This window comes from Caenorhabditis briggsae (genome assembly GCF_000004555.2).
Source record: "Caenorhabditis briggsae complete genome, chrIII, whole genome shotgun sequence".
NCBI lineage: Eukaryota > Metazoa > Nematoda > Chromadorea > Rhabditida > Rhabditidae > Caenorhabditis > Caenorhabditis briggsae.
This window is the reverse complement of record NC_013490.2, coordinates 2,492,052-2,514,308: the sequence shown is the minus strand read 5'-3', so window position 1 is coordinate 2,514,308 and position 22,257 is coordinate 2,492,052. Positions and strand designations below refer to the sequence as shown.

At 39.9% G+C, this 22,257-nt stretch overlaps 5 protein-coding genes across 5 annotated transcripts; 2 read left to right on the top strand and 3 right to left on the bottom strand.

Annotated features, from left to right (window-relative positions):
* Window positions 1-1,106: 1,106 nt before the first annotated feature.
* CBG11682 lies at window positions 1,107-8,618 on the top strand (the record flags this gene model as incomplete). Its single annotated transcript, XM_002640896.2, has 7 exons — window positions 1,107-1,110; window positions 2,073-2,206; window positions 2,236-2,566; window positions 4,063-4,285; window positions 5,138-5,393; window positions 6,756-7,142; window positions 8,394-8,618. The coding sequence occupies 7 exons, from the start codon at window positions 1,107-1,109 to the stop codon at window positions 8,616-8,618; spliced, it is 1,560 nt and encodes a 519-aa protein (XP_002640942.2).
* Window positions 8,619-10,055: 1,437 nt separating this feature from the next.
* CBG25822 lies at window positions 10,056-11,813 on the bottom strand (the record flags this gene model as incomplete). Its single annotated transcript, XM_045243481.1, has 3 exons — window positions 10,056-10,466; window positions 10,970-11,105; window positions 11,794-11,813. The coding sequence occupies 3 exons, from the start codon at window positions 11,811-11,813 to the stop codon at window positions 10,056-10,058; spliced, it is 567 nt and encodes a 188-aa protein (XP_045099209.1).
* A 2,116-nt stretch (window positions 11,814-13,929) lies between these two features.
* CBG11683 lies at window positions 13,930-15,123 on the top strand (the record flags this gene model as incomplete). Its single annotated transcript, XM_045243480.1, has 4 exons — window positions 13,930-14,063; window positions 14,118-14,223; window positions 14,298-14,398; window positions 15,069-15,123. 4 exons carry the CDS (start codon window positions 13,930-13,932, stop codon window positions 15,121-15,123), a joined length of 396 nt encoding a protein of 131 aa, XP_045094667.1.
* Window positions 15,124-17,892: 2,769 nt separating this feature from the next.
* Window positions 17,893-18,727, bottom strand: CBG11684 (the record flags this gene model as incomplete). Its single annotated transcript, XM_045243479.1, has 5 exons — window positions 17,893-18,035; window positions 18,080-18,218; window positions 18,262-18,443; window positions 18,484-18,597; window positions 18,649-18,727. The coding sequence occupies 5 exons, from the start codon at window positions 18,725-18,727 to the stop codon at window positions 17,893-17,895; spliced, it is 657 nt and encodes a 218-aa protein (XP_045094666.1).
* Window positions 18,728-20,234: 1,507 nt separating this feature from the next.
* Window positions 20,235-21,865, bottom strand: CBG11685 (the record flags this gene model as incomplete). The annotated part of the gene is made up of 2 exons (XM_002640899.1): window positions 20,235-20,397; window positions 21,312-21,865. The coding sequence occupies 2 exons, from the start codon at window positions 21,863-21,865 to the stop codon at window positions 20,235-20,237; spliced, it is 717 nt and encodes a 238-aa protein (XP_002640945.1).
* Between the last annotated feature and the right edge of the window lie 392 nt (window positions 21,866-22,257).

Below are 22,257 nucleotides of genomic sequence, written 5' to 3'. Positions count from 1 at the left end.
TTTGTTCACAAATATGATACAGTGTCTCGAATACTATCATTTTGTAGTGCTCGTCGAGTTCTACCATATCTAATTTAGTTGGTCAAAAAATATCGATCCTAAAAGAAACAATGACAGGGCCCGTCCGCAAGTATTCTTCTATCCCACGTGGCATATGTCAGCGGGGTAGGAGAACTCTTCTACTCTACCTAGCCACAGAGAACACTCAACTTTTTCTCACTTTCCTCCCCGCCCCCCATTTTTATTACCCCCCCCCCCCTAACTGGATTTCCTTCGTTATTTTATTCTTCTATATGTCGAAGATCTCATTTTTCTCCTCTTTTTTTTTGGGTCCATTTTTAATACGATTTTAGGGTTTTTGTGGCTTTTGACAGTTCTAGGGAGACTTCTAAACTATTTTCAGCGTATTTTTAGACGTCTAATCTTATTTGTATCACTCTAGACTACTTTTTTTTCAGGAATCGAAGGGGTTTTTAGACCTTCCGAATCTTGCCTAGTTGTGTCTACTCCTCTCTGTCCCTCTGCGTCTCTTTCTCTCCCTCTCTCTCTTCTCCTGATTCCTGATAAGTACATTTTGTTGTTTCCTTGCCCCTTCTTGATTTCTCCGTAATCAAGAGAATCTATCGAACAACTCCCCCCCATGTGACCCAACCACCACCACGACCATCTCTCTCTCTCTCTCCATATGCATTCATTTCCGTGAGGAGGAGGAGAGAAGTGATATGATATGATAATGGGCAGTCAGTCAGTATCACCTCTCGTCGTTAGTTGCCTCCTTTTTTGCCTTTAAAAATAGTCAAAAATTGGTCAGACATGGTCCATTACGACCCCCCTAATACCCCCCTCCAGGAAGCTGAAATGAATCTCAATTTCCGGCGTTGAGAGCTTCAAAATGAGTATAATCATGACTAGGTGTTTGATTGAAGAATTCCCCCCACTCTAACACTTGAAGCCTAGATGTACCCCCTTATCAGACTATGTGCCAACGGGCTACGGTGGTTTTTGTTGAAATTGATCAGTTGAACAACTCTTCGTTTCTCTGTTGACACGAACTGACTGCTTCTTCTCTTTCGCTTATCATCCCTATTGATTAATGATAATAACCCATGTGTGTGTGTGTTGGTTTTCGTGTGCGATTTTTGACCTCGGAAATTTTTGATTTTTGTCCATTTTTCCTACTATTTTAGGGGGGCCAAAAACGATCAAGAATCGAGTTGAGCCAGTCGGAAAAATGGTCCCAAAATCATCGCTAGATGCTAGATCAGGTAGAGGTGTCGATTTGGGACCATTTATAGACCGTTCTAGTCGTTTTGTTGTCATTATTTTGACTCAAAACCTATTTTGGACCATGATAGGCTTATCAGTGACAATCTCAGAGCGATTTTAAGTTTCTAAATTGGTTCATTTTGAAGAAATTTGAGTCATTTCGAACCATTTCAGCCGTTTTTGAACCGTTTTAGAGAAGAGCATTTTAAGCCCTATTTCTGAGCAATTTCAGCCGTTTTTAAGCCTAAATTCAATCAATTTTGGAGTATTTTGAACCAATCTGATATAGGGCGTCATTTTGGACCAGTTTGGACCATTTTGAGCCGCTTTTGGACTTATTTTTGATAGTTTCAAACGATTTTAAGCTCATTTGGACCATTTTTCATCAATTTTGGAGTATTTTGAACGCATCCATCTGATTTTTAGGGGTTAATTTGGATCATATTTGACCATTTTTCACCTCCTCTCTGTTTCTCTGCGTCTCTCTCTCTCTCTCTCTCTCTCTCTCTCTCTCTCTCTCTCTCTCTCTAAATTCCAAATTTATAGAATCCCCTGCTCTAGTTGATGTCGCATCATCACACATTCGTCGCAGCACACGCTACAACCTGAGACTACAAACTACACTCTCCAACCACGCCCATTTAGGCTCCGCCCCCTCTTTTCCCCGCCCATCAGGCTCCGCCCCCCAGCCAAACTGGAGCGATTTCGAGTGCAGATGGTGTCCAAACGGCCGCCGCCAGGACCACCAAACCCCGTCGCCCCCTCCTCGAATAATAATAATAATAATAATTTGCCACCAATTGGAGATTTGGTGATTACGGTAGATGAGGAGCCTACGGTAGCCCCGCCCACTACTACGTTGAAACCGAAAAAAGGGGGATGGATAAATCGGCGAAGACGAAAGCGACAGGGACCCTTAGGAGGACTCTATTCGGGAAAAGTACGAAGCGAAGGACAAAAGATGCCGAGGAGGTTCTGGAAGAGGAGGAGGAAGAAGATAACTATGATAATTATGATACGGTCAAGTCGCTGCCAGCATCGGGCCATTATGGAAAGTCTCGAGTGGGCAATACGTCGCATACGAAGCTCCAGGACTTGGCGGATGAGATTAGGCAAAGGGGCGGAGCCAAGAGTCAGGCGCCGCCCCGCCCACCGGTTATCATATTTCGAGTGCCGCGGAAGCATGCCAACTCGATGTCATCGTTGAGGATATCGCCTGGAGGCGGCAACAATGGCGTCGTCAAAGCCCCCCTATCGGATCCGGTCTTTGATTTTTACACGTGGCACACTTCTGAAGCCGGTTAGTACCTTTTTGAACTTTGGACCTTTTTCAGACATCGCTGTTCTCGTCGTTCGACTCGATGTCACTTGGAAATGGAGGGGCCAATGGAGTCCAGGATATTAATGCCATCTTTTTTGGTAGGATGGCTGAAAATGGACCAAAATTGAGCTGGTTTAGAGCGATTGCTCATCGCTAATAGTAGAACTACAGTAACTCTTGAAGTTTCCTTTTTGAAAAAATGACTGAAATAGGGCTGAAAATCCTCTTGAAAATTGACATTTTAGAGTGCCGCCAAATAACAAAAACTACCGTAACCCAGTCGGTTTTGCTTCAAACTCATTGAAACTTGTATATATCGATTTGTCATGATTAGCGCTTCGGCCTAAACACGACTATGCTCCGTTCACTTTGAAATTTCAGGCGCGACGCGGTCGTGCGTCGCGTGTTTGAGTGAAATTTCAAAATAGGCGGAGCCTAGTCGTGTTTATACTCATTTTGAAGCTGGCGATGTGAGAAATCGATACATCTCTATTTCATCAAGTGTAGAGCGAAATTGACGAAGTTACGGTACCTTTACCTTGTCAGAGGAGTACTGTAGACCTGGAAGTTCGAAAATGGATGAAAACGGCTGAAAAATAGCTCGAAAATAGGCCGAAATTGGTCAATTTAAGCCATTGTTCATACCTAGCAAAAACTACAGTAATCTCTATTTTAAGGAAAAAGAGCATCTTAGGGATTACTGTAGGCCGATTGCTCATCATACTAGTATTCAAAACTACAGTAATCCTTGACTAATTTAGCTGAAAATGACTGAAAATCTATCGGAAATTCGAGAAAAATCGAGCCAAATTGACCAAAAACCCCGCTTTTCCAATGATTGCTCATCTCTAGCTACAGTAATCCTTGAAATTTCTAGAACAATAAGAATTTTAGGGATTACGATTTTAAAACTCATGTATTACGGTAGATTTGGAAACGTTTAGCTCAAAAAAAAGATGATTTTGCGATGAAAAGGGCATTTATGTTCAAAATTCGGGATCTACAGTAATCCTCCGATATCTTAAAAGTACCGTAACCCAGTCAGTTTTGCTTCAACCTCTTCGAAACTTGTATGTATCGATTTGTCATGATTTGGGCTTCAAAATGAGTATGAACACGCCTAGGCTCCGCCCACTTTGAAATTTCGGACCCCCTATGCGCCTGTAAAGTCGAAATTTCAAAGTGGGCGGAGTCTAGGCGTGTTTATACTCGTTTTGAAGCTGACGATGTGAGAAATCGATATATCTGAATTTCGTTGAGTTTGAAGCAAAACTGGCTGGGTTACGGTACGTTTATGGTATTGAAGGGGGTTACTGTAGCTTGTTTCTACTTACGGACTACTGTAGTTTTTGCTAGTGATGAGCAATAATGAGAAGCAGCTCAAAAAAAAAGCAGAAAAATGAGGGTTTTCAGGAAAATGGTTTTTCAGACTGATTAATACGCTAATTACCCCCTAATTACCTCAATTTTTGCAGACAATCACGACGCTGTCTACTCGCTATTTATGAAAGCGCACAAATGCTACGACCTCATCCCCACCTCATCGAAATTGGTGGTTTTTGACACCCATCTACCGGTACGAAAAGCCTTCTACGCGCTGGTCTATAACGGTGTACGCGCCGCGCCCCTCTGGGATACGGATAATCAACGATTCACTGGAATGCTCACAATTACGGATTTTATCAAGATTTTGTGCAAGTGAGTGCAAAAAAAATTGGTCAAAAATGAGCAATTTTAAGCTGAAAATCAGCCCAGAAAGAGGGTTTTCGGATTTTTGCGGTCATCCGGACACACGGAAACGCTCGAAACTAGAAAATTTGAATTCCTCGCGTTGAGAGCTTCAAAATGAGCCTAAACACGACTAGATTTGGTTTACTTTCATTTTTGGGCCGCTGCGTTGCGGTCGCGTCGCGGTCGGAGCGCTTCAAAATTCAAACTTGACCAAACCTAGTCGTGTTTCGGCTCGTTTTGAAGCTGAGAACATGAAAAATCGATATATCTAAGTTTCGTTGGGTTTGAAGCTAAACTGACTGGGTTACGGTAGGTGGGACACCCCTCCCGAAGTGTGCTGTAACTCGCTTACTTTTCCTCCAAACTGTTCGAAAATCAGATATAACGATTTTTCATGATTTGCTTTAAAAATTACCTAAAATGACTTGTTTTACAAAATTCCGGATCTACAGTAACCTCCAAAAGTACCGTAACCCTCTCAATTGTGTTCTAGACTTTATGAAACATTGATATATCAATTTCTCACATCGTCAGCTTCAAAATGAGCCCAAAATACGACTAGGCTCCGCCCACTTTGAAAAGTAAAAAAAATTCGCACCCCCTATGCCCGTGTTGAAAATTTCGGACCCCCATGCGCCTTTAAAGTCGAAATTTCAAAGTGGGCGGAGCCTAGCCGTGTTTATACTGATTTTGAAGCTCTCGACGAGCTGAATTCAATTCGAAATCTAAAAACTAGAAAAAAAACCTTTGAACCTGGAAAATCTGAAAAATTAGAATTTCTGGACCCATTGTTCATGAGAAGTTTCGAATTTATTGCAGACACTACGACAAGGGAGACAACGCGGAGCACATTCGCGCCCTCGAAGACCAACAAATCAGTCATTGGCGTGAGCAGTTCGAGCAAGACGGCACGCTCCGCCCATTCGTCCACATTGACCCCAACGAGTCGTTGCATCGAGCTGTTGAGATCCTGTGTGAATCGAAAGTTCATCGATTGCCGGTGCTGGATCGAAAGACGGGAAATATTACGTACATATTGACACACAAACGCATCATGAAGTTCCTCTCGCTTTATGTGAGTTTTTATGCCCTTTTTAGGCCTTTTGGGAAGGAAAATTGGCTGAAAATGGCTGAAAATTGCTTAGAAATCGGCTAAATTGACCCTGGAGGCTTTTTTCCGCAGAAAATTTGGCTGAAAATGACCGAATTTGACCCAAAACGCCACTTTTCTGATTATTGTTCATCACTAACTGATAACTACAGTAATCCGGGAAATTTTGAATGTTTCACGCTGAGTATATGATCACTGTAGGCTCTCCGAGCTTAAAGCTTCGAATTCCGTAAAAAACGACTTTTCTAGAAATTCGGCTGAAAATAACTGAAAATGGCTGAAAATTGCGACTTCAGCGAATTTGAGCAAATTTGGCTCATTTTGGGTCGTTTTCGAGGCAATATTCTTGAATTTTGAGGCATTTCTCATGATTTTCAGCTTCTTCCACACCTCAAAAAATAGCAATTTTGAAATGTTTCGCCACCAAACCGCGAATTTGGTCCCCCACAACTGTAAAAATACCGTAACCCAGTCAGTTTTGCTTCAAACTTAACGAAATCAGGATATATCGATTTCTCACATCGTTAGCTTCAAAATGAGCCTAATCTCGACTAGTCTAGCACAATTTTGAGTTTTGACCTACGCGTTGCGGTCGCGTCGCGGTCGCGTCGCGGCCGGTGGGTCAAAACTCAAATTTGAGCTAGACTAGTCGTGTCTGGGCTCATTTCAAAGCTGGCGACGAGACGAATTTATATATCCAGGTTTCGTTGAGTTTGAAAACTGACTGGGTTACGGTAGTTTTCCGGTACCAACCTCCCCAAAACTGTAAAACTACCGTAACCCGATCAGTTTTGCTTTAAACTCAACGAAACCTAGATATATCGATTTCTCACATCGCTAGCTTCAAAATCAGCGCCAACATGACAGCAAAACTGACTGGGTTACGGTAGTTTTCGTGGTGAGATCGCTCTCGAATTATGCAAATGTACCGTAACCCAGTCAGTTTTTCTCCAAACTGAATCAAACTTTGATATATCGGTTTGTCATGATTCGAGCTTCAAAATGAGCCTAATCACGGCTGGGCTCCGCTCACTTTGAAATTTCAGGCGCGTCGCGGTCGTGCGTCGCGTGTTTAGGTGAAATTTCAAAGTGGGCGGAGCCTAGTCGTGTTTATACTCATTTTGAAACTGGAGATGTGAGAAATTGACATCTCAATGTTCAATAAAGTCTAGAACACAATTGAGAGGGTTACGGTACCTTTGGGGATTACTGTAGATCCGGAAGTTTGAAAAAAAGTCATTTTAGGTAATTTAAGAAGGCAATTTTCGGAATTTTGAGTCAGTTTACATCGCTTTCATTAAGCTAATAACCCTCCACATTTTGCAGATGCGCGACTTGCCCCGCCCCTCGTTCATGTCGTGTAGTCCTCGTGAACTAGGCATCGGAGCGTGGGGAGATATCCTGTGTTGCCACGTGGACACACCCATACACGACGCACTGGAGCTCTTCCTGAAGAATCGAGTATCCGCCCTCCCGCTGATTGATGAGCACGGCCGAGTGGTTGATATCTACGCGAAATTCGATGTTATCAGTCTGGCAGCCGAGAATTCGTATGATAAGCTGGATTGTACGGTACAAGAAGCGCTGAAACATCGATCCGAATGGTTCGAGGGTGTACACACGTGTCAGGCGACGGATTCACTGTTTCAAGTGCTCGAAGCGATTGTGAAGGCGGAGGTTCATCGATTGATTGTCACTGATCAGGATAGAAAGGTAGGCATTTTCTAGAATACCACTGAAAATAACTCGAAACATTCAACTCAGCAAGTCAAGAGCTTCAAAATGAACCCAAACACGACTAGAATCCTTCAACTTTGAGAATTGAGGTCAGAGACGCAGTGTGTCTCGTTTCTCTGGCACTCTAGTCTTTTTCAAACTACCGTAACTTGCTTAGCGCTCACTGGAATTTTCCGAGAATTGGAGCATCCTATTCGCCTTGTTCTGAGCTTCAAAATGAACCCAAACACGACTGGATTTGGTTTAGATTGGCCCCTGCGGCGCGGTCGCGTCGCGGTTGGGAGGTCAAAATTCAGAATTGAGCTAGACTAGTCGTGTTTGGGCTCGTTTTGAAGCTCTCGGGGAGCTAGAAACGAATCTGAAGCCAAAAATGCGGGAAAACTAATGTTCTGCAAAACCTTTAACATTTTGAAAATCGAAAAATTTTGGAAAACTGTTTTTTGGAATTTTCTCGGAAACTACTCAAATTTTCTCAAAAATAGTTTCAAAATCCGAATAAGCAGGTCGAGAGCTTCAAAACGAGCTCAAAAACGACCATCTTCCGGTCATTTTCATTCTTAGGCCAAATTCAGGAAAAAGTTGATTTTTGCCCAAATTTGAGAAATCTGAAAAATTTGGAAAATAAAAATTTCTGGAATTTTCTGGAAAACTACTCGAATTTTCTCGAATAGTTACACATTTCAATTTAGAATGTCGAGAGCTTCAAAATGAGCCCACGGCGCGGTCGCGTAGCGGTCGGAGCGATCAAAATTCAAACTTGATTAAAACTAGTCGTGTTTAGGCTCATTTTGAAGCTCTGGATGAGCTGGGCACACATCTAATAAAATTGGCACCACTAATATCAAAAAAGATGATTTTTGGGAAGTTTTGAAAATCAAACAATTTCGAAAATTTTTGTCCCGGAATTTTTTGGTAAACCACTGGAAATTTCTCAAAATTAATCTCAAATTCTTATCCAGCGCGTTAAGCGCTTCAAAATGAGTACAAACACGACTAGTCTAGCTTAAATTTGAGTTTTGACCTACGCGTTGCGGTTGCGTCGCGGCGGGTGGGTCAAAATTCAAAATTGAGCTAGACTAGTCGTGTTTTAGCTCATTTTAAAGCTGTCAATGAGCTAGAAACGAATCTGAAGTCAAAAATGCGGATTTCGAGCATTTTTAGGTCTATAGAGCCTATTTTAACCGATTTTGAAGAAAAAAAATTTTCAAAAATATCGATTTTTTGCAGGTTGTCGGTGTCGTCTCCCTCTCTGACATTCTCAAATATCTCGTCCTGGACCCATGCCAAAAACCGCCGGCTCCGCCCACTCGTAACGCTTCTGGAACGTCTCAAGGAGGCGTCTCGACCGATAGCCCACCGAATAGCATTCCAGAAGGCGTGGAAATCGATGAAGATGAGCAAGAAGACGTGCCAGGCGCGCCAGACGACGTTCCAGGACTATCCAAGGCCTAAGGACCCTGAATCCCCGATGAAATCCGATATTGCTCAGCCTTGAAATTCATTATTTGATTGTAGTTTTTCGCTCTTGTTTCAGTGCCTAACACTGACGATGTATAAGCCCCGCCCCCCGCCCGCCCCGCGTTTTATAGGCCACGCCCACTTTATTAGCAGCACAAGCCAAGCCCCCTTCTTTTTCATGTATATAGATGAAATTTTCAAAAATCCCCCCTCCCAAAAGTTCTGAAACGGATATATTTTATTTTTCTAAAAAACGGGATTTTTGGCACCGCCCCCTTTTTTCTCTAACTCCGCCCCCTTTTTCGTTTGTTGTGTTCTGTTATTAATATTTCTTCGTAGGCTCCGCCCCTTTTTTGGCTCCGCCCCTTTCTGCAATACAAATCAACCACACTCAGTTTCCTCCCCTGTTTGCTCCGCTCTCTTTTTTTTTCATTACTTGTCTTTTCCTACAGTATCCCGAGAAAGAAACCAACCACCACCACCAAAACAATAAATATGGGTTTTTGAATTGTTTTTTTTAATTTTTTTCTAAAATTTCAACTTCAGATTCGTTTCTAGCTCGCTTAGAGCTTCAAAATGAGCCCCAACACGACTAGGCTCCGCCCACTTTGAAAGAACCGGACCCCCGTGCGCCTTTGAACTCGAATTTCGAAATTTTTCAAAGTGGGCGGAGCCTAGTCGTGTTGGGGCTCATTTTGAAGCTCTTGCTGAGCTGAGCAAAGATACAACAGCAAATTTTGGAATTTTTCAGACATAAAATCGGGAAAATCGAAAAAAGGTTTTTTCAGAAATTCAAAAAACTTTTTTTTCCAAAATTAAAAAACAATTCTACAATTTTCTCATGTTTTTTGACTTCGGATTCATCCTCAGTTCCGCGAGAGCTTCAAAATAAGCCCAAGAACGGCTAGTCTCGCTTATATTGAAGTTTTGACTCACCAGACGCGACGCGACCGCAACGCGTAGGTCAAAAATCAAAGTTTAGCTAGACTAGTCGTGTTTAGACTCATTCTGAAGCCGACAATGTGGGAAATTCATGTATCTAAAAATCAATGATTTCGTAAAAAAAAACTGTCTGAGTTACGGTAGTTTTACAGTTGTGGGAAAGTCGGTGTCGTAAAACTACCGTAACCCGGTCAGTTTTGCTTCAAACTAAATCAAACTTCATCAAAACGATTTGTCATATTTTGGGCTTCAAAACGAGTATAAACACGACTAGTCTAGTAGCTCATATTCGAGTTTTGACCCACCAGCCGCGACGCGACCGCAACGCGTAGGTCAAAACTCAAAGTGGGCGGGGCCTAGTCGTGTTTATACTCATTTTAAAGCTCAAAACATGCCAAATGCGTTGAGAACAATAAAAAATAAATCAGATCACATTCAAACAAGTTAAGAGATACATTTTTAAAAAAATCAATCTTCAAAGAAATCACTTCATTTACACTCCAACTTCCCCCATTCCCCAACATCAATTTCGAAATAAAAGATGTGGTCCATTATATTGTACAATAAGACCGAGTTGCTACAGTAATCCCCATCCGCTTCAGCACACATTTTGTAGTTGGATAATTTCCACATTTCCGCGGGATACCAAATTTCAGTTCCATCGTGAAAAAGTGCGAATGGACCAATTTTTGGTGGAAGATGAGGGATTGGGTCCCGCCCATTTATGACTCGGAAGGAATATGGAAATATTGATTCTCTCCACGCGGAATGATCGTAATCCGAGACTCTTGGTTGTCCGAAAGTGATTAGTTTTATACGGGACGGAGGGAATAGGTCGAGATGAGCAATGTATGATGAGGTTACGGTGGCAAGGGCTCCGCCAAGAGACAATCCTGTGATCTGAAATTTTTTCAGCGTTAAAACGTTTGAAATTCCCTACAAAATGATATGATTTTCATTTTTCGGGGACAATTTTGAAAAAAGTTATGCGCCTTTAAAGTGAAAACGTCAAAGTTTCAAAATGGCGGAGCCTATCCGTGTTTATACTCATTTTGAAGCTCTCAACAAGACAAAGCCACTTCATAAATTTGCCATAAAATTGGGCAGAAACTGAGCAAGTTACAGTAGTTTAAAAGGCTAGAGTGCAGAGAAACGAGGCACACTGCGTCTCTGACCAAAGTGGGCGGAGCCTAGTTGTGTTTAGGCTGGTTTTGAAGCCCAAAAAATGAGAAATCGGTTTATCTAGTTTTCGTGTTGTTTTATTCGAAACTAACGGGGGTACGGTATTTTTAAGGTTTCGGGGGAATGGATTACTGTAGTTCCGGAAGTGGACGGAGCCTAGCCGTGTTTAGGCTCATTTTGAAGCGCTGAACTTCTAAAATTCAAATTTTGACATTGCTCACCCATAATTCGTAATCCTGAGTCTCTGGACCCAAAACTTCCCGGACACCTTTCTCCATGCCTCCATTCCAAAGTAAATGAAACGCATTGTAGAAATATTCGTAAATTTTGCCATGATTGAAAAATGGTTTCAAACCTCTGCAACCTAAATTACTGTACTTGTCAGAGTACCTACAGTATACCTATGGTACTGTAGCAACTGTTCGAGTAGCTGAAATATGCCAATTGTCCCCCGAAACCCCATTGTAATTACTTTTTCGACGTCGTCAATGCCAATGTAGGCGTGGCAATTGGAGGAAAAAATTGGCCCAGAATTATAATCGATTATATGGATTTGATCCAAAAAATAAGCAATCCAAGAAGACGTGATTCCGATGAAAGCTGAAAATGTTGAGATATTAAAATTAAAACTACCGTAACTCCTCTAATTTTTATGCAAATTTATTGAAATATAGATTTTTGAAAAGGCCTTGTCATAAGCTTCAAAATGAGCCAAAACACGACTAGGCTCCGCCCACTTTTGGATTTGAGTTTAAAGGCGCATGGGGGTCCGAAATTTTCAAAATCGGTGGAGTCTAGGCGTGTTTATACTCATTTTAAAGCGCTTGACAAGACAATTCGATTCATGAAAATTTCGGAAAGTTTGAAGCAAAACTGACTGGGTTACGGTACATGGGGGTTACTGTAGCTGGAAATTTTCCAATATGGGCGGAGCCTAGGCGTATTTATACTCATTTTAAAGCTACTAACTTGTGAAGTCTAAATTTTTGTGTTTTCGCCAGTATTTTTGTCTGAAAATCTAATTTTTGTTGAAAAAAAAACTCACTTTCCGTCTCCGTGGAACATTTCACTGAATACGTGTTGACGATTCGAACATTGGGAAGGACTTTTCTGGAAATTTACTGATTTTTCAGGTATCAAAAATAAAAATTCGAATTTCGCGCGCTAGTAGATTCAAAATGAGTATAAACAAGCCTATAAATAGAACCTACAGTAACCCCCGCCGTCATACTCATTCTGAAGCACAAATTATAAGAAATCGATATTTTCAATTTTCAGCAAGTTTAAATAAAAACTACACGAGTTACGGTAGTTTCAAATTTTTCGGGGTGGTGGATTACTGTAGTTTTTGTAGTTTTCTAGCAAAACCAGTCGTGTTTAGGCTCATTTTGAAGCTCTTTGCGCGCTGAACCCAATTTTTTATTAATTCAAAAAATTCCTCACTTTACACACGCCAACGGATTTTCAGAATACGCTGCTGCTGCAATCGGCAGCATACTGTGCCTCGCGAACGTTTCGTTGTATGGAATTGAGACGTTTCGAGTGTCCGGGCAGTTTAAGATTTTCTGAAGATCTATTTTTGAATTTAGATCAGAAATTTTAAATTGAGAGAAAAAGAGCTTCAAAAAGAGCCCAAACACGGCTAGGATTGCTCAGTTTTGAAAATTTTGAATTACTGTAGTTTTTGTAGTTTTTGTAGTTCTCCAGTGAGCAAACCTAGCCGTGTTTAGGCTCATTTTGAAGCTCTTTTCCTGCTTAATTCAAAATTTGCAAAAATTTTCAACTTAAATCAATCCATTTCACACAAAACGGAAGAATTCCACATCGGTCGAACAAAGGGCAGTAGACCTCGCCCTTTTGGATGCATTTCGAGCACGTTCCAAGGGAATTTGAATTTTTGAAAGAATTAAAAATGAGCAATATTGAAAATATTAGAAGCATTGAGATTTTCAGCTATGAAATGTAGAAAAAAAATTTTTTTTTTTGAAATTTTTTGTTGAAAAACACGATTAGGCTCCGCCCACAAATGAAAAATAATTGCTCACCTGTTCAAATATTATGACCTTTTTAGGAGTTCAGAAAACACTGATTTTTCTGAAAATCGCAAAAAAAGAATTAACCAAAAATCTACCAAAAAGGAATCCTAAGATTTTCAGAAAAAATTTTTTGCTGAAAAGCAGTTTTCTGGAATTTTCTGAAAAACCGTTGAAAAATACTGAATATCATGTTTAAAACTTGATTCAACGTGTTAAGAGCTTCAAAATGAGTATAAACACGACTAGGCTCCGCCTAGTTTCGCCCCCCTTGATACCTAAAAACTACCGTAACCCGATCAGTTTTGCTTCAAACTTAACAAAACTTTAACATATCGACTTCTCATAATGCGAGCTTCAAAATAAGTATAAACACGATTAGGCTCCGCCCACTTTGAGTTTTGACCTAGGCGTTGCGGTCGCGTCGCGACCGGTGGGCCAAATCTTGAATATGACCTAAACTAGTCGAGTGTAGACTCATTTTGAAGCACAAATCACGAGAAATCGATAAATCAAAGTTTCGTTGAGTTTGAAGTAAAACGGAGTGGGTTACGATACTTTTACAATACTAATCCCCTAAAACTGTAAAAGTACCGTAACCCAGTCAATTTTATTCCAAACCCAACGAAACTTTAATATATCAAATTCTCATGTTTTGTGCTTCAAAATGCGCATAAACACGACTAGGCTCCGCCCACTTATATTTTTCCGGCGCGTCGCGGTCGTGCGTCGCGTGCCGAAGGGAAATTTGAAAGTGGGCGGAGCCTAGGCATGTTTATACTCATTTTAAAGCTGACAATGTGAGAAATTGGTTTAACAAAGTTTCGTTGAATTTTAATCAAAACTGATCGGGTTACGGTAGCTTTTAGATTTCGGAGATTACTGTAGATCCTGGAGTGGGCGGAGCCTAGTCGTGTTTGGGCTCATTTTAAAGCTGAAAACATTTCAAGTTGAAATCTGCAAAGAAAGTTTAATTTGAATAAAAATTTAGAGAGAAAAATTCCGAAAAAAGTTTTTTTTTTCAAAATTTCCCATAACCATAAAAATCTGTTCCGTTTTTTCGCTTTATTCGATTAAGGCATTTTTTTATGAAAATCCCCAAATTTTTAATTTTTTTTTCAGTTTTAGATTCAGATTTTTCTAGAAAAATGAAAATTTTCATTTTTTCACTTTTCCTAATTTCTCAAATTTCGGGACTTTCGAAATTCCATTTTGATGGAAATTTCGGCTGCAAATTGGCCACTTTTTGCTACCATATCGAGGTCTATGAGCAAGATTGGATGTGAGCAATTGGGGTTACTGTAGGAAATTGAAATATTTGAAATAAAATTTTCAGCGAAAAATCGGACGATCTGCTGATCAATGGGCCTGAAATTGTGTCCCACATCCCTCATAAGTACAGTATCGATGCTCAGGATACCAGTGACGGTGTGGATTTGGAGGTAATTTGAAAATTTTGAAAAAACAATTTTTTTTTTGGATTACTGTAATTTTTCAAAAAAACTCAAAATTCCAGAGAAAATTAGAAATCTACATGATGGTTCATCACAATTGTACTAGCAATGGAAAGCAAAAGAAATTGAGATATTTTTGGGGAAAATACAACATTGATGTTTGGTGAGAGATTTGAGAGGATTACTGTAGGAATGTTTTTTTGGAAAGTACCGTAACCCGATCAGTTTTGCTTCAAACTCAACAAAATTTAGATATACCAACTTCTCATGTTTTGGGCTTCAAAATGAGTATAAACACGACTAGGCTCCGCCCATTTTGAAATTTCGACTTTAAAGGCGCATAGGGGGTCCGAATTTTTTAAAGTGAGCGAAGCCTAGCCGTGTTTTTACTCATTTTAAAGCTCGCATAATGAAAAACGGTAATAACTAAGTCTCGTTAAATTAGAAGCAAACCTGACTGGGTTACGGTACTTTTACGATACTAACATCCCCAAAACTGTAAAAGTGCCGTAACCCAGTCAGTTTTGCTCCAAACTTGACAAAACATAACTACATCAATTCCTCATGTTTTGGGCTTCAAAATGAGTATAAACAAGCCGAGGCCCCGCCCCCTTTGAAAAATTCAGACCCCTATGCGCCTTTAAAGTCGAAATTTCAAAATGGGCGGGGCCTAGGCGTGTTCATACTCATTTTAAAGCTCGCATCATGCCAAATGAATATATCTAAATTTTGTCAAGTTTGAAACAAAAATTACGGGGTTACGGTACTTTTGCTTATCTGGAAACTCGATTTTTCTGGAATTTCAAAAACTGCTTTTATTTTTTCAATTCCAGGGAGGTCAAGGAGAGCAAAGATTTGGAACTGTTCGACAAAGGAGAAGACGTTTGAGATTTCAATTTTTTCTCGAATTTTGATTTCCTGAATAAATAATTTTTGTAAAATTCACTTCAGAAGACGTCAAAGGTTCGATTACCCAACATTAACTAATCTAACGGAAATAGGCTCAGCCTATAAATGAAAAGACAATGATATATCGATTTGTCACAGTTTGAGCTTCCAAATGAGTATAAACACGACTAGGCTCCGCTCGATTCCAGACCTACGGTAATCGATTCCCCCACCACACTCCCCCGAAATCGTGAAATACCGTAACCCTGTCAGTTTTGAATCAAACTACACAAAAGTTAGATATGCCGATTTCTTATGTTTTGGGCTTTAAAACGAGCCTAAACACCGCTAGACTCCGTCCACTTCTGAATCTACAGTAATCCTTGTTCCCCCCGATATCTAAAAACTACTGTAAAACAGTTAGTTTTGCTTTTAACTCAACAAAACTTTAACAAATCATTTTCTCACATTGTCAGCTTCAAAATAAGTATAAACACGGCTAGGCTCCGCCCACTTCGGTCAGAGACGCAGCGTGTCTCGTTTCTCTGCACTTTAGCCTTTGGTTTCTTAAAACTACAGTAACTTGTTTAGTGTTTCCCCAATTCCATTGCAAGTTAATGAAATCGGTTTGTCTTGTTGAGAGCTTCAAAATGAGTATAACCACCACTAGGCTCCGCCCATTTTGAAATTTCCCTTTAAAGGCGCATGGGGTGTGAATTTTTCAAAGTGGGCGGAGCCCAGTCGTGTTTATACTCATTTTGAAGCCCAAAACATAAGAAATCGATACATTTATTTTTTGTCCAAATTGAACCAAAACCGATAGGGTTACGGTACTTTTACGATACTAACGTCCCCAAAACTGTAAAAACTATTGTAACACAGTCAGTTTTGCTCGATACTCAACGAAATGTAAATACCGTAAAACCTGTATTAAAAGAGCGTTTTTGTTCCAAGTTACCTCCCGAGAACCGTTCTATTACAAGGGCCCTTCAATTAAAGGTTTTACAGTATTTGTGGACCGCTACACACGCAGTCTCGGGAGTACAAAAATCAAAATTAAGGCCGTTATTCAGTAAAACAGCCAACGGAGAAGGCCTTCTCAGAGTATGCCATGCACGAGGGGACGCCATTAAAACGCGCGCCCGACACTACCCGGGTTCCGCGGCCCACTATGTTTAGTGTGCGGAGGGGGCGGAGTCTGGAGGCATTCTTGTTTGGAAGGCTCCAGAAGACGTCAAAACTAGAATTTTCGAAAAATTCAAAATGTTACAACTATCTACATGAAATTTCCTATTGATTGGTATAACTTTCATACAAGCAGGACTACTGTAAGGTTAATTCAAATTGTCAGGTGTTAACAGAGAATTCGCTGACTAGGATAACCGTATTATCCCGAAGATTTGAGCAATTAAGTTCCAGGGACTTAAAATCGTACGAAATTTTTTGATAAGCAATTGTTTCTTATCCAGGACAATTTTATCATTTTATGCAATATTTTTTTTTTGAAAAATTCACTCCAGAAGACGTCAAACCAAGATATTCAATGATCTAACATTGACTAATCAAAATTTAACTGATTCCTCTTATCAGAAGATATAAACTTTTAAACTTTTGGTTGACCGCTACACACGCAGGCTCGGGAGTACAAAAATCAAAATTAAGGCCGTTATTCAGTAAAACGGGGGTACGACGAATTCGAACGTTTTCAAAATCGAACAGACCTAAAATCGAACAGACTCAATGCAGAACAGTCTCTTTTTCGAACATGTATCAAAACCGAACAAGGACAGAATCGAACTGTGACAAATTCGAACTGTGCAGAATCGAACAGTGCAAAATTCGAACTGTATCGGCGTCGAACTGTCCCAAATTGGAACGCTTTTAGCCATGGAGCGCGCTTGCATTTTTCTTCAAATTCTCGATTTTTCTCCTGAAAACTTTTCAAAAATACAAATCGTTCTCTGCGAAAATTTATTAGAAATAAAAAAAACAACAAGAATAGAACAGAAAATGTGAAATATTTTGACAATGTGTTAAAAAATGTTTACGAATTCACGGATTTTATGACGAATTTGCCATCGAAATGCTGTCGAGTAGCTGTATACCAGTAAGCGGAGCATTCGGTGGAAGTGGTGAGTTTTCCAAAGCTTTGATGAGTCTCTTGTCTTTCATGACACTCAATCTTCTACTTCTGTTGACCTGAAATGGAGGCAGTTATCTGTTTGCTACTTTCAAATGTCAGTAGCAACTTACTTGAAAATTGGGGTCCAGGCGTAATTCTTCTGCGTCCATCCGAGTGTGTTCTTCTTCCTCCTTAACTTTCATCAAAAGATCGGACATCAAAACTGGTGACAATCCATTTTTTTTGGAGAAAACATACTGAAAATTTTTTTCATGAAACAGTTTTTAAAAACTCAATCTCACAGTTAACATTTTGTGCCATGTTTCGACTACATTAGTGGTGCGATGAATACCATTCATCGTTCTGTCAACTACGCTCCACATCGATGGAGGAAATCGATCGGTGCTTTCGATATAGAATCTTGAAAGGTAGTCGATGAAATCTGAAATTGGTTTTTTGCGGTCAATGAAAGCCAACCTAAAATGAACCTTGTATATTTTGTGGAATCGGCATCGCAACTGTAGTAACAATTAGGTCGAAAAATTGTTTCGTTTGGGAGGCATCAATGAAGGGTATCGACTTCAGGCGGGCCCAGAAATCTTTTATGGATCCTTCTAGAAAATAATGTTCAGCAGTAAGCAAACTTATTACAACCCACTCGTAAATTCTTCGTAAATGTGCAACTGCTCGGCTTTTCGGCGCCATGATTGCAACAAGTGAAATAAACATCCTTGGACACATGTTCTCGGAAACTGTGATCTGAACGCATTTTTGAGAGCGATTTCGAAGTCTGCAATAGTTATGTTTCAATTTTTATTTGATTTTTTTTCTTACCACAAATCACTAACAATGGTTCCCAGACAGTAAGACGCGGATGGCTCTCTGACACGATTTTCAAAACGGCTTCATAGGAAGCCGTCTGTTTATCGCTTAAAAGGCAGAAGACCACGGGGCGAACGACCGATTCGGAAACCTGCAACAAAATGTTTTAAAGGGAAGACGGCGACGGTGCATACATATGCGTGGATGGTAAATAATTGCGTGAATGGAGATGGGACAGCATCAAAAGTTCCATCACAGAATACAGTACGAGAATCGGCCAGTAGATCGAGTCCGAAATCGCTTGCGAATACAACCATCCTTGAAGCGCCAGTTGCCGTTTGAATCGTTGAATCCTTCACTAGAAATCTTTCCCCATCTAAAATGCAATGTTTCGGTTGCAGAACTAGTATTCTTACTTAGAGTTCGAGCAAACTGTGGCGCAACATCGCCACCTCGATCCATTTCCATCGTGTCATCGTCTTTGACTCCTTTCGCTTTGTAGATAATTTTTCTTTTAGCATTATATGAACCTGTAAAAATGATTGATTTTCTTCTGCATGTTTAATAGAGCTTATGCCAACCTGTAGCGATGGAAACGAGAGGCGGATATTTTTTCCGAACGGCGTTGATAACTTCTCGTGGTCTTCCATGATTCGCCATTTCCTTCAAATCCTGACGCGCTAGAAACGTCTGAAAAATTACTTTTATAGCGATGTTTGAATGCTTCCATTAGATTCTCCAAGCTGATACGCACATCGCTTCTAACAGAATCCTCGTCGTGTCTGACGTGATCTTTTTCAACAGTGAATGTGTTGGTGGCTGGGTCGTAGCTGTAAACGGCGTCACACTTGGCACGTCTCTCTCTGAAACAAACAATTTATTTTTATAAATATAAGATTTTTACCTCTCAACACAGTACCAGAGTTCTTTTCCGCCTTTTTTTGAATCGCATCGCAAATCCCTCCAGCTTGACGATCGGCTTGTTTCTTCTCGGAGCCATTTTTCTGAAAAACCGTTTCTATTTTAAAAGCTAAAACAGAATTATTTCGTATGAAATTAGATCGAAAACGTTTATTTTTAATTGAGGAAACAATATAAATTTGCGGGAAAAAAGAGAAAACAAAAATAATGCAAGCGCGCTCCATGGCTAAAAGCGTTCCAATTTGGGACAGTTCGACTCCGAAACAGTTCGAATTTTGCACTGTTCGATTTTGCACAGTTCGAATTTGTCACAGTTCGATTCTGTCCTTGTTCGGTTTTGATACATGTTCGAAAAAGAGACTGTTCTGCATTGAGTCTGTTCGATTTTAGGTCTGTTCGATTTTGAAAACGTTCGAATTCGTCGTACCTCCAGTAAAACAGCAAACGGAGAAGGCCTTCTCAGAGTATACCATGCACGAGGGGACGCCATTAAAACGCGCGCCCGACACTACCCGGGTTCCGCGGCCCACTATGTTTAGTGTGCGGAGGGGGCGGAGTCTGGAGGCATTCTTGTTTGGAAGGCTCCAGAAGACGTCAAAACTAGAATTTTTCAGAAATTCAAAATTTTACAACTATCTACATGAAATTTCCTATTGATTGGTATAACTTTCATACAAGCATAGTCAATGTAGGCTGAGTTATAGATCGATAAAGAGAAAAACAAGAGAAAGAAAGCTGGCAACTGTTTGGAATGTTCTAGATGACGTCGAAATTAGAATTTTCAAAAAATTCAGAATGTTAAAATGATTTTCATAACATTTTCTGTCGATTGATATCAAAATTTTAAATATTGGCTCGTTGGGAGCTGAATTGTGAGCAATTGTTTTCAAAGATACGCTTTCACGCTTTTACAAATACTGTGAAAGTACCGTAACCCAGTCAGTTTTGCTTCAAACCTAACAAAAATTAGATATATCAGTTTCTCATGATTTGGGCTTAAAAATGAGCCCAAACACAACTAGTCTCCGCCCACTTTGAAATTTGTGTTTAAAAACGCATAGGAGTTCGAAATTTTTAAAGTGGGCGGAGCCTAGACGTGTTTATACTCATTTTGAAGCTCACATCATAACATATTGATATATCTAATTTTTGTTGAGCTTGGAGCAAAACAAAACTGGGTTACGGTACTTTTTATAAATTTCAAAGAGCCAATACTTTATTCATTCCAAATTCCATATAAAAATTTTTACATTTTCGGGCATCCTTGTGATCCCCAATCAGGCATATTAATATCGAAATAGGTCAGATGATCGGGTGGATAGGAATCCAGTTGTCTGTTGCTACAGTATAACCCATCGGCTTCGGCACAAATGTGATACGGTTCGGTGGTCGACATGTTGTTGTTGTACCTGCAAATAAAATGTTTGGGATTTGAGACTTGTAATTAACATGCTTACGTTTGAATTTGCAGTGTCAAGAGCTTCAAAATGAGTATAAACATGCCTAGGCTCTGCTCACTTCCGGATCACAGTAGCCCATCCTCCTCTGATATGAAAAAAAGTACCGTAACCCGATAAGTTATGCTCCAAATTTAACAAAGACTAGATATATCAATTTCTCATAATTTGGACTTTAAAATGAGTATAAACACGACCAGGCTCCGTTCACTTTGAAAGTTTCGGACCCCATGTGCCTTTAAAGTGAAATTTCAAAGTGGGCGGACCCTAGTCGTGTTTATACTTATTTTGAAGCCCAAAACAATATAAATTGAAATATAAAAGTATTATGTCGTTTGAAGCAAAACTGACTGAGTTACGGAACTTTAAATATATCGGTAGGGGTGGGGATTACTGTAGATCCTGGAGTGGGCGGAGCCTAGCCGTGTTTAGGTTCATTTTGAAGCTGAAATTGTGTGAAGTCTAAACCCATAAAGAAAATTCAGATTAGTTATGAATTTAGGGAGTTAGAAGGTGTTTACTCGAGAATGTGCCAAAAAACCGACTTTTTCAAAAAATTTACTTTAAAGGCGCATAACTTTTTTTAAAATTCAACCCACAAACATGAAATGAATATAGTTGTGTAGTAAATTTAAAGAGCTACAATTTGATATAATTTGCAATAATTTTGATTAATTTTGAAGAAAGTTACACTTTACCAAAATATTTCCATAAAAATTGAGGCTTTTTTTTTTGGTAGATCATAACTCTTTTCAAAATTGATCCAGAGACATGAAAATTATATTAATTTGTAGGAAACTTCCAGAGCTACAAAATCATATATAAACCAAATTTAATCAAATTCAAATTCTAGTAGAAAAACCCACCAAATCTCAGTCCTATGATGGAAAAGCTCATCTTTCCCGTATTGCGGTGGAATATGGGGTACAATATCCTTATGATGGACGATTCTAAACGAATATGGGAACGTTTTGTCATGCCAAACCGCATAATCGTAGTCTCCAGTTCTCGGTTGTCCCATTGTCACTAATTTCACATTATTCCCATCGAATAATCCAGTATGGACCACATAAGAGGCAGCAATTGAGGCAATGGCTCCGCCCAAAGAGTGTCCCGTGACCCATAACTCATATCCCGGATATTTATACTTCAAATTACGAATATCCTGAGACAGTCCTCCATTCCATAGGAAAAAGAAGGCGTCATAGAAATATGTGAAAATGTGTCCGGCGTCGGGGAAGAACAGTTTTTTGCCGGTGAAAAAGTCTAGAATCTCCTCTGTCAGCTGTGTAGCTCCCTGTGTTCCTCGGAACGACATTACAATCACTTTTTGGGTAGTGTCGAATGAGGTAAAGCCGAAACAATTGGTTTGGGGACCTTCCGCTGAGCAATTCACACTGAACGTTTTGGAGAGGGACATTGTTGGCATCGCGTTTCTGAAATTCCGATATTTGTTCTTCCCGTAACTTTGGAGAAGTTCAAAATTGTTGATTTGAACTTTGATTTAATTGGATTCAGCGCGTTGAGACCTTCAAAATGAGTATAAACACGCCTATGTTCCTTTAAATTTGAAACTTGACCCTTTAAAGGCGCATAACGCAGTCGGGAAATCAAGGAAAATCAAATTTTCCAAAAGCAGGTCATGATTATACTTATTTTGAAGCTCTAAACTTGAAAAATGCAGAATTGCGCAAATAATCCAATTTGAACGGAAATAAAAGGAGTTAAGACGCTTTTTCAAAGTTTTGCCAATTTTCGGTGTCATGTCCAAACTACCGTAACTCGGTTAACTTTTGTCCAAAATTGAAAAAA